General features: G+C 33.2%; 1 protein-coding gene across 1 annotated transcript in view; it reads left to right on the top strand.

Moving 5' to 3' along the window:
• Nucleotides 1-225: 225 nt before the first annotated feature.
• LOC123523188 (neuronal acetylcholine receptor subunit alpha-7-like) overlaps nucleotides 226-17,868 on the top strand; it is a 45,345-nt gene continuing 27,702 nt past the window's right edge. The window contains exons 1-2 of the mRNA XM_045300873.2: nucleotides 226-1,164; nucleotides 11,194-11,396. Of these exons, the coding sequence (XP_045156808.2) occupies nucleotides 11,345-11,396 (52 nt within the window). The 5' untranslated portion in view covers nucleotides 226-1,164; nucleotides 11,194-11,344. The remainder of the gene's footprint in view (nucleotides 1,165-11,193; nucleotides 11,397-17,868) is intronic.

The raw sequence follows: 17,868 nt of genomic DNA on the forward strand, positions 1-17,868 counted from the left end.
AGGAGAGATACATTCACAACGATAAACAATATAATTTAAGAAATAAGTAATAGCTACAAAAGAGATACAGTATAAAATAATTTATCATATATATTATGATAATATTCTGAATCTTAATAAGGCAATGTTTGGTTTTGGTTACCTTAATTGATACGTATAACTAACTTTACACCCTTGGTAGGATCAGACAATTTATCAACGTACCATAAGATGTTTAATGGATAGTTCAGGATCAAACAGGAATCGTAGATCTACAGTTTGTCTTCATTAGTGAATTTATCAGTGTGGGCTGATATAACTTGATCAGCAGCACAGATCTTTCATTATAAGTTTTAACTTGGGTATCTTTTCTCTCTTTTTTTTTTTTGCTACAAAGAGAAACGACACTAAGATACAGAAAAAATATCTGCATTCCACTCTGTGATCTTAATGTCGCCTTGATTCATTTTAATCAGATCAGATCTGATCAGTATAAACTTTTTTTATTTACGTTTTTTCATTTTAATAAAACTATCTTCATTTTGTGTATTTCTGACAAACTTTTACTTCAGACATACTTCGTAGATTAGATTGTTCAAAGAAAATTCGTCAAGTTTTATCAATAATCACAAATCACGTATGTTCATGCAGAGAAGACTGTTTCTGACACGAAACATCGGTATGGCATTCAACATGGACAGAACTTTAATAATCACAAATATCAAAGTGATGTCATTTGCAACTCTGTATGTTTCCTTTGTCCAGGACAGTTTCCTGGATATTTCTTACGATGAATGTCACGCTTGATCAAAGCATGTATCGGTAGTTGGGTAAAAGAAGCTTTCATTTCATTCATTAATTGGAAATTCTGCGGACGGAAGTGGTATTTACTTCCTTCTTTAGATGAATTAACTTAAGGGGAAGAGGCAGCTGACTTTTACGTTGGTGTTTTTAACGTGATATTAAACAATTTATTTCATTTATGGATATCTGGTCTAAAAAGTACCATTTCAAAAGTGACATAATGTAATGAAATATATCAATTTGCAGGAACTTATTTTTAGTAAGTTATAAATGATACTTTTAACATTTTTCGGTAACGGATATACAATGTAAATGAGAATGCCAATGAATAATTAGTGAATTATTAGTGGTTTATTTACTTCAATGGAAACTTGAACAAAGGTATATATTTACCATATTACTTTTTCCTCCATTTGTATGACTCTGACAATATAGATTGTTATTCTCTTTCATTGTATCAGTGTTATTCGCAAATCTTAAAATGCAAAAGATGTTTAATTGTTTTGAAAACAGAATCGCTCTTCAGGTAAGTGTTAAAATGCTTTCAACTTTTTTAGTTATTTTTATACTGTGTGATAAAATAACTATTCAACATAATTTAAAAACATTTCTGAAGCCGAAGATACTGCATGAAGTACACTTTATGACTAGTGTACCATAAAAAATTACTTTAAGGAGAAAAAAAGGCTGTTGAATCCGGTGAATGATTTTTAATAATAGTTATACAGTATATAATCTATTGCAAAATTGTTTTACGAGGGCATAAGAAGGTTACGTCAAAGACATTGTTAGACAGTGTCCTAGGACTTGAAGTAAAATCTAGGACTGAAGTAGCTTCAACAAAAAGCCGCAGCACACACATTCTGTCGCAAATAATTTATCTTAAATGTTTTTTGATATATACTAGTATCAATTTTCGCCAAAAATTTCACTACCATACTGAGGCTGATTTATAGATATAGCATGGTATCGGCTTTAACATCTATTCAATTAATTCTTATCAATTTTAAATAACTCGTGATTAAGGTTGTTGGTACTGCTGAGGTTGCGGCAAGGTCATTGTCAGTAAATGACCTGTTATATGATAAACACTTTTAAAATACAAAATGTACTAAAAATAAATTCGACGGAAAATAATCAGTTTTTGTGATTTTTTCTTAGTACTAAAACTGTTTCTGAATCATCGGCTGTGGAAATCTAGTGTTTGTTTTGAATGTGTCTGGCATCTGATATGAATACAGTGTTTTCAAAGATAAGTGATAACGCTTATAAAGAAATATGAACTTGTCATCAAATTAAAGTATTTATAAATATTTGACTAACAACGGCGTTCTTGTTTAACTTTGAAACTACAGTAACAGTTCAATAGCCACACACCTAACATCATGCAGACCTTTACAAAGGGGGGTGGGGTCGCAGATAGGTGTCTGCGCAAAATCTTTTTTGATTTTCTCTATATTTTATGACAATACACCTACATGTATTAAGTTTCATTCACAAGTGTTACAGTTATCAGTTTTTACTTGCTTTTATAGAAATTCACATTTAAAGTGGGTGGGGTAATTTGACATGTAATCAAACAGGAACACAATCTCCGCCGCGTTTTTAAAAATGGTTCAAACTTTTTACCAGGAACTTTCGTGATAAAATAACTATGCAATGGACATTTACACAATATGTTGCGTTTTAAATTGTCTTGAATACTTTTTTCAACACAAAGCCACAAAGTGGCCTTCTCAAATTTACTGATTTTCAATGGACAAACTTCACCAAAAATCTAAAACATTTTTTATTAGTTGAGATATTTAGGTGTTATTTTCAGCAGATATTGTTAGCTAAATAAACATTAAAATGACAATATATCATTACACTCTGATTAATATTGGAAGAGTGGTACACTCTCAAACTAGGGAAATGTGGGTGGGGTAAATAAATATGCGAAGCTAAACATTCGAAGCAACACAACTATAGGAATAATAATTTTGCAGTTCAAGAAATGGCCTCAGATTATCTACTACTATCTTAATTATGCCTCTATGAGTGGTAAGGGCATATAGATCTGGTCTTGTCCGTGCATGTGAGCGTCCGTCCGTCGCACGAAGTTCTTGACGCATCTAGCTCAAAAAGTATTTGATATAAATTAATGAAAAATTGCATGAGTCTTTATCGTGATATGTACTTGCGTACCTTCTAGCTTTTGTCTGGCTCCGCCCCTTATTTCGAGAGTTATGGCCCCTGACATAGTCAAAAACACATATTTTCACCTTGTGACACGCCTAGCTCAGAAAGTATTTGATATAGAATGTGTCTGTAGGACACATGGTGTACCCCCACTTGTACATTTGTCAAAAATAAGGGGCAATAATTCAATGATTCATGTTTGCAGTTTTAAGGAGATATAGCCTCAACAAATATTTTATACATAGGATTCATCATTCTAGGCCATATACCTCTTGAACTATGAGCATCACAAACAAAACATCCACTATTTTGGCTATTTTAAGGGCAATAACTCTGTAATAAGCACTAAGGTTCTCAAGAAGAATGCCAAGTGTGCAAGGTCACATCATAATCAAGACTCATGCAGTGCTTCATGAATTTACATCAAACTTTCTGAGCTAGGCACGTAATTAGGTAAAAATGTGCATTTTGAACCATTCAGGGGCCATAACTCTGGAAATAGGAGCCATACGACAAATTGGAGGTTCATAAGTTCATATCATGATAAAGACTCATGCATGGTTTCATCAATTTATATGTAATACTTTCTGAGCTAGGCGCACAACAAGGTGAAAATGTGCATTTTTGAATATTTCAGGGGCCATAACTCTAGAAATAGGGGGCAGAGTCAGGCGAAAAATAGAAGATGCTCAAGTTCATATCACAATAATGATTCATGCAAGGTTTCATCAATTTATATGAAATACTTTTTGCGCTATCCACATCACAACGTGAAAATGTGCATTTTTGACTATTTCAGGGGTCAAAACTCTAGAAAAAGGGTGTAGAGACCGTAGAAAAATAAAAGGTGCGCAAGTTCATATCATGGTTAAGATTCATGCAAGGTTTCATCAATCTATATCAAATACTTTCTAAGCTAGGCGTGTCACAAGGTGAAAATATGTGTTTTTGACTACGTCAGGGGCCATAATTCTGGAAAGGAGGGGCGGAGCCAGACAAAAAATAAAAGGTACGCAAGTACATATCACGATAAAAACTCATGCAATTTTTCATCAATTTATATCAAATACTTTTTGAGCTAGGTGCGTCAAGAACTTCGGGCGACGGACGGACGCTCAGACACACGGATGCACGGACAAGACCAAATCTATATGCCCCCACCACTCATACTGGCATAATTAAGATAGAAGAAGATAATCTGAGGCCATTTCTTGAACTGCAAAATTATTATTCCTATAGTTGTGTTGCTTCGAATGTTTAGCTTCGCATGTTTATTTACCCCACCCACTTTTCCCTAGTTTGAGAGTGTACCACTCTTCCAATATTAATCAGAGTGTACTGATATATTGTCATTTTAATGTTTATTTAGCTTACAATATCTGCTGAAAATAACACCTAAATATTTCAACTAACAAAAATGTTTTAGATTTTTGGTGAAGTTCGTCCATTGAAAATCAGTAAATTTGATTAGGCCACTTTGTGGCTTTGTGTTGAAAAAAGTATTCAAGACAATTTAAAACGCAACATGTTGTGTAAATGTCCACTGCATAGTTATTTTATCACGAAAGTTCCTGGTAAAAAGTTTGAACCATTTTTAAAAACGCGGCGGAGATTGTGTTCCTGGCTGGTTACATGTCAAATTACCCCACCCACTTTAAATGTGAATTTCTATAAAAATAAGTCAAAACTGATAACTGTAACACTTGTGAATGAAACTTAATACATGTAGGTATATTGTCATAAAATATAGAGAAAATCAAAAAACATTTTGCGCAGACACCTAACTGCGACCCCCCCCCCCCCCCCCCCCCCTTTATAATGAAACTGATAATTTAGGTCAGGCTACGAAATGTAAACACAGCTTGTACATTTATTGGTAAAACGATTTTTTTTCTGTTACAAATCTACGTTGGTCTACGGATCGCGGGGTCGCGAGTTCGATCCCGGGCGGGGCGTATGTTCTCCGTGACGATTTGATAAGACAAACTGTGTCTGAAACTATTCGTCCTCCACCTCTGATAATTCATGTGGGGAAGTTGGCAGTTACTTGCGGAGAACAGGTTTTTACTGGGAAAGAATCCAGGTACACTGGTTAGGTTAACTGCCCGCCGTTACATGACTGAAATACTGTTGAAAAACGGCGTTAAACCCAAAACAAACAAACAAACAAATCTACGTACTTGTAACGTTCTTTACATGATCTTAAGACCTCATTATATGGATTGAGTACAATGATTCTGTTACTATGACATTTTTATTAATATGTTATCTTCATTCGTAACAGTTAAAGTGATATTGTCACACTTCGAAATTAAAGTAACCTTTATAAAATCATGCATAAAGATAGAATATCAAATCTCAGACTAAGTTCACGTTATATCCATCTACACCCTAACATTTTTATAAACTGAATACTTTCCGAAGTACATTGATTCACTTGTAAGCGGTTAATCATGCAAACAGAATCAATACATTTTAACAAATTAACATATAGTTCTATAACGTATAGTCTGGTTGCTGACTATGGATAGTTGTTTTATTATTCGTCACTTTTATTGCAAATGCAAAAAATTTCATGCAACGTGTGTTAGATATTCTGATTATTTATGTCGAATTACATTAGCTACCATAGAACTAACAATTCGCATTAGAGCGACATTTCAACGTTTAGCCTTATTTCTGTTGAGGTCAGTTAACTCCTTGTCAGAAGTATTACAAATGTCCAGCCTAAAGTATCACAACAGTAAATACGATTTCAATATTATTATTAACGAAAATAGACATTTTTAGACTTACCTTTACTTTACGATTTTGACCTTAAAGGCTGGAAACTTGCATCTGCTACCTGAGGCAAGGTACATGTACTTAAGCTGGTCAGTGGAACGTTTATGATCCTACTGTGCAACATAATTAGGACTGGAAGGTTTGTGGCATTGACCCAACTTTGAACAGTATCCGTATTCACATCAAAGACAAGAAAAACATTTTTATAATAATGATACAATACAAAAGTGTTTTTCATTGTTTTGAGAAAATATAATCAATGTAGGTTCAGTTTTGATGACCTTAAATAAAACAACATTTAAAAGCAAGGTTGTAATTATAATATATGTCCATTTTCTTAAATATTTGATAAAATGAAACATCTACGGTGTTTCTTTGCATTTTCCGATAAAAAATGATTGATTTTGGCAACTTATTACCTAACAAATTTAACGCATGGGAAAGGTATTTTGTACTGTCGTTTATTTGTATAAGTTGATTATGTTTGTCTAATAAAGTTTTCATATCTGCAGTGTAATGTTATAATTAAACATCAATGAAATAAGCGGCATGGGGAATCCACCTACAATCAGTCTTTTAGAGGGAGTTTCATTATTCTTCTGTTTCATATTAGAGTCACTTCACGGAGCCAGTAGATAGATTTCCAGCCTCGATCTCATAATGTGGAACAGTGTCCAAGAAACTAATATTTATCAATTAAAATCATTTTTCTAAATCCATGCGGCCCCGAAAAAAAAAGAAATTTCAAATAAGATCACAAAAAGGTAGACAGAAGCTGTTACGAGACTGGTATGGTCCTTGACAATACTACTTATGCAAGCCGACAACAGATTAAATTATAATTGATAAACCTTTAAAAGAATTGTGGTCACCCATATTCTCTTCACTAACTCCAAAAAAAATCTGCTTTCGTGTTTATGAATAGAGAGACAGTAACTATGGCTTTATCTAACACTTAAATGAGCAAAATATTCTCAAAAGAAATACAAACTTATGAAGATGGATAGCAAAAATTTGCCTTTATCATAGAACTAGCAGTCAGAAGTATTACAAATATCCAGTTTAAAGTATCAAAACATATACCAGTAGTTTGATAAAAGAACCTTTCATTCAGTTCATTAATTGATTGAAACAAAACTTAAATGTTTTCACGTTGGCCTGGTTTGTGTTTACTCAAATCAACTTATTCATAATACTCAACATATATCATTCGTACACGCACTTTTTCAATTTACATCTTTCATAAAATATTCTTCATTGTATGAATTTCAATAAACTTTTTTACTACAGACCGGGTTTTACACAAACAATTCATTCTTAAGTTTGATTTACCGATTTACAAGCCCATGCCGAGGCTAGGTCCTTTATCTTTGTAACGCCATTACTGTGACAGAACATATTAAAGTGCTGTGCTTTATATCTCTGTGTTTTCTTGGCAGGTTCATCTTAACGTCTTTTTCTCGGTGGATTTCTCTGTGTGTCATCAAAACATATATCAGCAGTTTGTTAAAAGAACCATTCATTCAGTCCATTAATTGGAACTGTTGCGGGAGGAAGTAGCATCTTGCTTCCTGTATTGGACAAAGAAACATTTTATTTCATGGATGTTAAGTTGAAGTAAAATGCGATAATTTTTAATCCTAAATATTGTTCTTAAAATACCATTTGAAAACTGTAAAACTAATTTGATAAAATGGTTAAGAAGTATTTCAGCTGGTAGATATTATTCTTTCTAAAGTGGTAATGAACATTTAAACATTTCATCTGGGATTGGATACATGTATTTATAAGGAAACAAGAAAGCGAATAATCAGTTGCTTATGTTGTGTGAAATATCAAGCAGACCGGAATCTAGAAGGTATTATATTAACCGTATTCATATTTTTCCTGTGTTTGTATGTTTCCGACTATATGTTTACCAATTTTAAATGTATTTTTGCAATTAGCAGCATTGATTTGTTTGGAATTTTTGTGTTGCCAGAACGTATTTTAAATTTAAGAAGTAGGTCACTATAATAACACATTTTGAAAACGGATTCAAAATTGATATAAAAACACCAAATTATTTTCTATGGCATTAAATACAAGTTTCGTTTAAAACAAATTGGGAATTTTATAAATAAACGAAACGTTAGGGTAGTAATCATATTTCAGAACCACAATGGAAATAAGGGAATTCACACTCCCCTTTTTATGTCATCCTGGGTATATGAATACATGTCCTGGTACATTTTGCAGTTATTAGTATTCCATGTTATTAATGATTCTTAATTGTATTTTAATATGTTTTAATTCCTAGTTATTGCATATGTGATATTTGATATTCTTACTCTGTGTTGTACCATACTATGTATATGATATACCGAAATAAATAAATAAATAAATCAACCAACCAACCAATGAATCAATCCATCTATTAATAAATCAATCAACCAATCAATCAATCATATGAGTATTCGTGATATCAAATGCTTTTACAAACCATTAAAAGACTGAATGCAAAATGTAAGGAAGCAAACAGCTACATCTAAAGATACTGCATAGCTTTGTCAATAAATGTTTTGTGATACGTTGTTCAAATGTGAAACTTGCTAAATATAGATAACAAAATCTGAAATATTTAAAACTTATGACGATAATTTGACCTATATTCTTTCATAAACTAATTAACTAGGAACAATACTTTCAGGAAGAAATGTTTACTTTCGGTGCTGTACCGGTAGTCTTACATCACATATACAAAGGAGGTCAATAGTCACATTATCAAAGTAAACAACACATTTGCTTCGTCATTAAACTATAGTGCTTTCAAAGTGAGAGCTGCTTTAAAACAAAACGGAATTGGTCAAACCATCAAAATGTTAAGAGCAGCGATAAAAAGATGACTTTTTTAAAGTTCCAAATAGAAATAAATTAAAATCTGGGCGAATATTCCTGTCTTATGTTAAATAAAAGTAAAAGTAATTTTTAATACCACTGAAGTGTAAAGAAACGGTGAAAAAAAGTTTTATGAGTAATTAAATATAAATAAGTCGCAGTAATTCTCGTAATACGACCAGGAGTGATCAAAATAACCATTTTTAGGCGCGAGCATTATGGAGATACATGAGAAATTTCAACCCTTATATGTATTTTGAGTGAAATATTTAACTTCACATTGATTGAACCATAGTTTAGAATCTTATAAAGATGCTTAATTCATTTTATATTCCACCAGAACCAGTCAAATTTTGTCTTAATATTGGCGACTTATAAGAAGTTTCAGTGTTTAGTGAGATGTCACTTTTACATCATACACGATGAAAAAAAAATGTCTACAGTTGTTAATTAACTGAAAATAAAACGCAGCCTTAAAGGCAAACTTTTAGTGGTACAACTACAATATTTCTAGACATGATTGCCGTGGCATTTTGTTAATATTAATTTGATTGTGTTAATATCATCCAGTTTACACAGGTCTACAAAGGACAAAATAACGCTGAACGACCTCTGGAAACAGTTGGTATAATTCAACAAATGTACCCTCCATAAGTATTCAAATTATAATCCATCGTGCAGGGCAAATTCTGTTGCCTTTATGTCTTTACTGAACATAAATCAGTAAATATTGGAAACACTAGTTTCTATTCATGAACAGGTACGACTGCGAGTTGACGGCTATTATGATGAAGCAGTTCGTCGTACCTGCATATCTCCCCCATTGGGTTAGTTTATATTATATACGTATGTACTTTCGTGCATTCGTGCATGTACTTAAGATATTTATATGTACATATAAGGTATTATATACTTATACGTCCTTGTCACGGTAAGTATGTAAAAGTGATCACAGAAATGCAATATTTGCCCATACTGCAAAATACTTCAGACTATTACGTAGTATTATGTAAAAGGAGAACAAGCATTCTTGCATACCAGACGGGGATTTCCGGTATTTTTACCGGTGCTGGAAATAATTCTTCACTGGGTTTAGGTGCAGATGGTAATTCTGGCTCGATAGGTAATTGTTTTAGGCGGTAACGAGGTTCCTACCGAGTTACCGCCTAAACAGTTACCCGAGAGCCGGATATTCCCATCTGCACCTATAACCAGTGAAAGAATCTTTTTCTTGCATACCGATATCAAGATATAATAATAAAAATAAAATCAGTCGAACGGCTTTCTTTTTAGAACTATTTCTTATAGCAGCGTATTTAAACAAAGCGCGGGAAATCAACGTCCGTAAACAGGAAAGACGTCATGACGTTTCAAAGACAAATAACAATGTTTAGTTCCGGTTTTGTTTTATCAGTTCCAGCGTAACGTTATGAATTTTTGATAAAATAACGTGTTTTGAATCGAGAAATATACTATCACGAATAAAGAGGAACTGTCAAGGTATTGGATTTTTATTCCATTTTTCGAAATAAAATATAAATAACTACATAAATCTTCTACATATATGTAGTTCGTAATACGTCATTTAAAGCACGAGAGTCATCTTACACCCCGGGGTGTAAGATGGATTTTTCCAGCACCGGTAAAAATACCGGAAATCCACATCTGGTATGCAAGAAAAATCCATCTTACACCCCGGGGTGTAAGATGACTCTCGTGCTTTAAATGACGTATTACTAACTACATATATGTAGAAGATTTATGTAGTTATTTATATTTTATTTTGAAAAACGGAATAAAAATCCAATACCTTGACAGTTCCTCTCTGTTCCTGATAGTATATTTCTCGATTCAAAACACGTTATTTTATCAAAAATTCATAACGTTACGCTGGAACTTATAAAACTAAATATTGTTATTTGTCTTTGAAACGTCATGACGTCTTTCCTGTTTACGGACGTTGATTCCCCGCGCTTTGTTTAAATACGCTGCTATAAGAAATAGTTCTAAAAAAAAGCCGTTCGACTGATTTTATTTTTATTATTTTATCTTGATATCGGTATGCAAGAAAAAGATTCTGTCACTGGTTATAGGTGCAGATGGGAATATCCGGCTCTCGGGTAACTGTTTAGGCGGTAACTCGGTAGGAACCTCGTTACCTCCTAAACAGTTACCCTCGAGGCCGGAAATTCCCATCTTCACCTATAACCAGTGAAAGAATCTTATAATGTTCTGACTTTACAACTATATGGAACATTTTGCAAAAAGCTTTCATCAGAAATATTTCTGTAATTCCATTACCGCAGACAGTCATTACTGAAAAAGAGCAGATATTGACCGAATCGTGACTTTATGTTTTAAATTATAACAGGTATTGTGTTAGTATTCTTTGTCGAAGGATGTACATTTTTGTTTATATATTTGTATTCTTAATTTCTACCTGTTTCGCTTTTGCACATGTTTTGTTGTCTCTGTCTACATAGAAGAAAAACATCAAGCGTTTATTCTCAATTTAATTGAACAATTTATTTAATTTATAGTCTATAAAATGTTTTTGTATTCCTTCAGTAAGGCACAATGCAACTATTACGAGTAAGCTGTAGGCTGAAGGTGATGAGCATTTTTTATCTCGTGCATTGAGCTGTAACTAGTTCCCTACGCATGTAGCAGTGAACAGTCCACTTCCGTACGTTGTTGTGAACACATATATATACACAACATGGAAAGACGATTTGCAACCCATGCGATATTCCTATTTCTGTTTCTAAAAGGTAAGTCCTTTATTTATTTCCTTGACCTTGATATTTTAAAATAAAATACAGCCAGTCGGCAGCTTTGGTTGTAAGATATACTAATTCTGGTTGCTACTTTAGTTAATTATGTTTCAATACTTATGCCCGGCCAGCACACAAGCTTCATTCAAAATTAATCAATCTGATTTTAATTCACAACGAAACGCGTTGCAAACTTTAGTTGTCTTCTTTCTTTAACCATATTAAAACATTTCACAACCAAATACCAACGTCCAGTAAAAATGCTTCGTCTCTGTCAACAAGATCCAGCAAACACACTCGACAAATGTAAACACGGAACAATTTTTAAGAACTACAAGAATCACACAACTAATCAATAAATGAAACAATAATTCTAACACGACTCGCATTAATTGCTATATTAAGATACAGCAAACAGTCTATATATGAATCTTCGATAAATTTATATTCTAAGTCTTACCATTGTTGATGTATATGTCGTTATTCTTATTGTATGTTCGATATTCTTATGGTAAAAGTCATTATTGTTACTCTATATTTCGTTATTCTTATTGTATCTTTGATATTGTTACTCAATGTCGTGTCATTCATATTCTAAGTGTTACCATTGTTATTCTATATGTCGTTATTCTTATTGTATGTTCGATATTCTTATTGTAAAAGACGTTATTGTTTTTTGTATATTCGTTATTGATTTTGTAAGCTTGATATTCTTATTGTATGTGCGATTTCCCGCGATATAAATAGCACAGCGACGCTGTACAAATACAATCACATAACATAGAGTAAGAATGACACGTTTTGTAAATAGAATCGTCAGATATTGAACAACAATGATGACTTTTACCATAAGAATATCGAACACACAATAAGAATAACGACATATACAATAACAGTGGTAATACTTAGAATATGAATGACACGACATTGAATAACAATATCAAAGATACAATAAGAATAACGAAATATAGAATAACAATAATGACGTTAACCATAAGAATATCGAACATACAATAAGAATAACGACATATAGAATGACAATGGTAAGACTTAGAATATGAATGACACGACATTGAATAACAATATCAAAGTTACAATAAGAATAACGAAATATAGAATAGCGATAATGACTTTTAGAATATGAATGACAAGACATTGAATAACAATAACAAACATACAATAATAATAACTTACATATATAATTTAGCAACGTTTGACATGCCATAGCCAAACGGTTGAAAACAACATTTCAAAAACATAATTATGATAAAACGTCATACTGAATTATGAGTAGGGTTGTAAAACACGTGTTGATCTCTACGCCAATTATGATTCAACGGTGACGTCATAAATGTATGACATAATGTTTGACGTCATAATGATGTTACGCCATACAAAAGTAAAGCTCATAATTCGTAACACAAGGTCAACTAACCTAATTTGATGATTCTGCTCATAATTAGTTTGCGAGCTGTTAGATTACTAATTTAAAAATAGTTTTCTAATTAAGAAATAATAAATATGTTCCTATATTTTTTCATATTTCATGGGTAGTGCAAAAGTGCTTTCTTTTTTATATTTAACAGCCACTCGTCTGTTTATCGACTTTATGAGGTACGATGGATTCTTGAGACGGAAACAACAATATTAATAAATAATAATAATAATAACAATATAAAATATAATTTAGGCAACACAAAATAAAAATATGTTCCAGAATTTTAAGTAAAATAAATTGGTTCTGTTTAAAGGGACGTTTTGTCTTTTATATAGATACTATCATCCTCTCTGTAATGTTGAACAGAGACGCCAAGGTTCAAAACTCAGTCCAGGCCTTTTTTGATAAAAAAAGTTTTTATGTCATTGGGTGAAGGTCTATGTGATGATCAAAACGGTGGTTTACAAGTGTATTAGGATTGGATGGAAATACATTTTGGGGTCAACTGATACTAAAAATAGAAAAATGGTTTCTACCCAATAACTTTATAAATCTGCATACGTGTTGCAGTGGGCTAAAGTGTTGGTTAGTGTACCTTTTATAATGTGAAAAGAATGGGTATTAGTCCAAATCCTGGTCGGAGGCTTACATTTCGATACTAAAAGGAGTCATGTAGATTTTATAGGGCCAAAGTAAAACTAATGACTTGGGTCAGGAATGACAAAAAGATATGACACACCTTTGTATATTGTATATGTACTTCGAAGTAGCATGATTAGATGCGGTCAACATATATAATAGAACATGGCCGTTTTTAAACAGAACATGTTGGCGTGATTCAAAGTATAAAAATCTGGATTTCTTGAAATGTCTACGTTTCTTGTTTTTGATATAAACCACTTATCTTAGCATAACCCTACATGAAAATCAATTGCTCCTATACAGGAATGTAGATGGTCACAATGTGACAACCTCTTAACCAATGAAATTGCTAGCATTTTGTTGGAAGTAAAACAATGACATTTTGCGGTACGGCGTTTTGCAGGGACATTCGGTGGGCGCCATAACGGCGTGGGACGCGGCGACCTTTGGCGAAGTGACATTTTGCGGGGCGACATTGAATGGGGCGATACAGTTGGACTCATTTCAGCATGTGGGATTAATAATATATATATGCAAAACCTAGCCAGCAAAGCCGGGAAAACGTATATTAAGAATCTATACCGCATTGAAATATTCCAAAGCTTATCTTACACCAGTTTATCGCTTTTTAACTGATTATTGACACAACGTCAAAGTTTGATGTACAACGGCAGATACAATTTGTGAAGAAATAAAGTGAAATATTGCCAAATTAACCTCCTGCATTATAAAAACTTTAGCTTTGCATGAAGTGACAAATTTGATAAATTATAATCCATCTTTCAAATACAGAATCTGTCTTGGCAATCATAAGATGACATTTCAGTTAATGACTTTGGCGATGCCCAAGTGATTAAGACGAAAGTGTATCAAAATAGTTTGCTCCAAAATATACCATACTGGATCATATTAACGAAATAGAGCATCAAAATACATATTGCACACAGCAACTGATTTTAATTTATTAGGAGAGCAGTTCTATAAACCACAGTCAGTATCAACATTGAATAAAATGTAAAAAAAAAACATCAAAGTCATTTATCATACTATTTTATTAATCCGAACAAATATTTCTTTTCAAAGTCAAGAACTAATATACTCATGTGTAGGGAATAATTAATTGTTATTGCTAGTGAAACTGAAAACTGTAGTGTCAAAGTTCTCAGAAAGCATAACATGAAAAATGTTTATAATTGAAAATAAATACCTGCTTATCTGGAATGCATAAACTTACGAGGGGTGTTCCAAAAATAATGTCATTTGTGTTTTATTTCGCGGAAATCGTGTCATGTGTACACAAAACCACCTCGTGTCGATAGAACGATCACTGAATCGTAACATAGGTAAATATCGCGCTCACACATTCACTGACTTTGGTACAGTGTACATTGCCTTATAGCGTATTCATTACACTTTACACAAAATGACTGGGAAAAGAGCTGAAAATGTGCTTGAAATTAGGGCCTACATAAAAGGTAGGTCGCTACTCGGCATGAAGCTTGTAGATATTCACCGTGAGGTGTGCGACATTTATGGGGAAGGTCAAATGTCTCATAGGATTATTTGTAGGTGGGTAGCTAAATTTAGGACCGGACAGCAGCAACTCAAAGATGCTGCTCGCACAGATCATCCTGCAACAACTACGTCGAAAGGTAACATCGAAAAAATCCTCAATTTGCTAAAAAAAAAAAAAAGATGCCCGATTCACCGTAAGGCAATTGGCCCGACTGACAAACTTGTCGTTAGCACGAGTTCATGGAATTTTGAAGAAACACCTAAAACTTAGAAAAATAAATGCAAGATGGATACCCCATTTGTTAACAGATGAAAAAAAGAGGACCCGTGTAACAATGGAAAAAAACTTCTGAACATGTACCTAAAATACAGCAAAAAGGTTTTTGATAATATAGTTACTGGTAATGGAACCTGGGTTTATTATTTTGAACCAAAGCGGTAGTATGCCAACCGAATTTGTGTCACAAAAAATGCGAGACGCCCAAGTATTGCCAAACGAATATGAACGGTGAAGAAGGTTTTGTATGTATTTTTTTCACTCATAAGGGTCCAATCATTCAAATTCCGGTACCAAAAGGCAGTACAATCATAGAAAAATTCTATAAAAAAAGTTGTTCTAAGAAAATTGAAGAACTACTACAAAAGTTGCCGCCCCAAAACAGGACTTAAGTACCTCCGACTTTTGCATGATAATGCACCCACTCACAAGGCACGCATTGTGACCGAGTTTTTGGAGTTAGAGGTTACCGTCCTTCCACACCCTCCGTTTTCGCCAGACCTGGCCCCCCTGTGACTATTTTCTATTCCCAAACTTAAATATCATCTGTCTTTAAAGGGATACAAATCGAGAAATGCCCTTGGATCTGCTGTTTATCAGTATCTGATGGGTGTTCGTTCCCATAGAAGAGTATGAACAATGCTTCCAAAAGAGGATTGACCGGCTCAAAAGGTGTATTCAGGCTGACGGAGAGTACTTTGAAGGGCAGAGCAAGTTAAAATGATCAGAACATTTGCAGTATAGGAGAACCAATGCAAGTGACATTACTTTTGGAACACCCCTCATAAGAATCTATGTGATTTAGGAATCAGATTTATTTTCTGAAAACGATATAACCGTCACTTAGGAATTAAGCAATTTCATTGAAAGCATATAAATATTTTACCTGCATATACAATTTAAAATCAATCCCGAAGTCTCAGAGTAATTCGCTCAAAGTCAAAACTGATGGCAAATGTTTTTGCAATTTCATTGACAAAAATTTAAAGGAACGCATCTGCATGTTAGCGTGCATATAAACATTGCATACTAAGACATTGTTCACTTTTGAATTACCATGAAATCAATTTACTTAACGAAACTTCACCCTGGACAGTGCGAAATGCTACAACTCTCAGTCCGAGGTTATGACTGAGCATCTGAATAGTTCAATAAATACAGTTTTAAACCTTGACCTTTGCCAAGGTCACATTATGAGGCTGGTCTATAAAGTTATATTGACCTTGAATTCAGGTATCATTCGTAACTCCATCCTTTATTGACCTTCAGCTAACAGATAAGGAACTGACTAACAGATTAGATTATGACATTTATTTAGAAATTATTTAAGAAGTAATATATAGCAGAAACTTAAAGTTTAAACACTGTGTGCACGATTGAATTATTTCATGCGATATATAAACGATTGGGTGTATTTAATTAAGAAGTAATATGTGGGAGAACCGTGTTTTAAGGTATAGAAACAAAACGATACGGAATAGTTTTTAGAAGGCGTAGTCCGAGTTAATTATTACACGAAGCATTTAACCGATTCGGGGTGTTTAAATATATTAAAACATTGTCCTACGATATTTCATTTCGATTCTTATATATCTTTTATATAAACAAGTATTTGAAATAAGGAAGCACTATTTCATGTATGGCGTCAAAATATCAACGTGATGCAAACGCGTACAAATACGAGAGGTATTTCGTCCCGCGTAATAACTTCGGAGTGCGTAGACATCTAGTGAGTTATTCAGTGTCCCTAATTCGACGCCGCCCTGAAGGCGGTGTCGAGTATATGGGATACACTTTTATTTCGGACCCTGTAAAGATGGTAATGAATAGTTTCGGAGTGATAAACTGAATACAGTGAATAGTTTGTAAAAGGATCAACGATATTGCACAATACATTTTAGTGAATAAACAAAAAATGGCAAAAAGAAAACATAAAAATGTATGTAATGCAACTTATTATGTGATTTAAAACAATTCTATCTGTCTTTCATCTCCTTATTTGTAGAGCAGAACATATTTTTTTAGTTTACAATTTCGTCAAAAATGTTGATCCGATTTATTGATAAGGGAGGTTACTCTGTAAGTCAAGTTTTCTATTTCTATTCTTAGCATGACCTACTTACCGATCTCATATTCTATAAATAGAACACACCGCGGATATACCACAACGCGTGAATCGCCTGGACAAGGGAGCGTTCGTGTATTTTATAATAATCTTGCAGTAAACTTCGAAGAGAACATTAAAAAAAAATTATGGAAAATTACAATTTGCCTGCATAAAAATTCCTTGGAAAGAAAAACGTATTTACAAAGTAAATAAAGGAATCAATAAGCATAGATATGTTGAAATGGACGAAGGAAATGCCTCTGTTAACTTATTTTTAACCTTTTTGTCTTATTTTCTTCGTTGATAGGTACAGTGATGTAATTTCAGAATGCGCACACTTTTGCAAATTCCTATTTTTATTTATTTTTTTTTTTTGTTGTTTATGTGTCATATAGATCTACTCATAGTTTACAGATATACACTGTCAACTAAGGTGTGCAATAGGCTAAAGAGCATTTGGCTGAATTTGTCAGTGTCAAGTTAATACTTC

Source organism: Mercenaria mercenaria, chromosome 8 (genome assembly GCF_021730395.1).
Source record: "Mercenaria mercenaria strain notata chromosome 8, MADL_Memer_1, whole genome shotgun sequence".
Classification (NCBI taxonomy): Eukaryota; Metazoa; Mollusca; class Bivalvia; order Venerida; family Veneridae; genus Mercenaria; species Mercenaria mercenaria.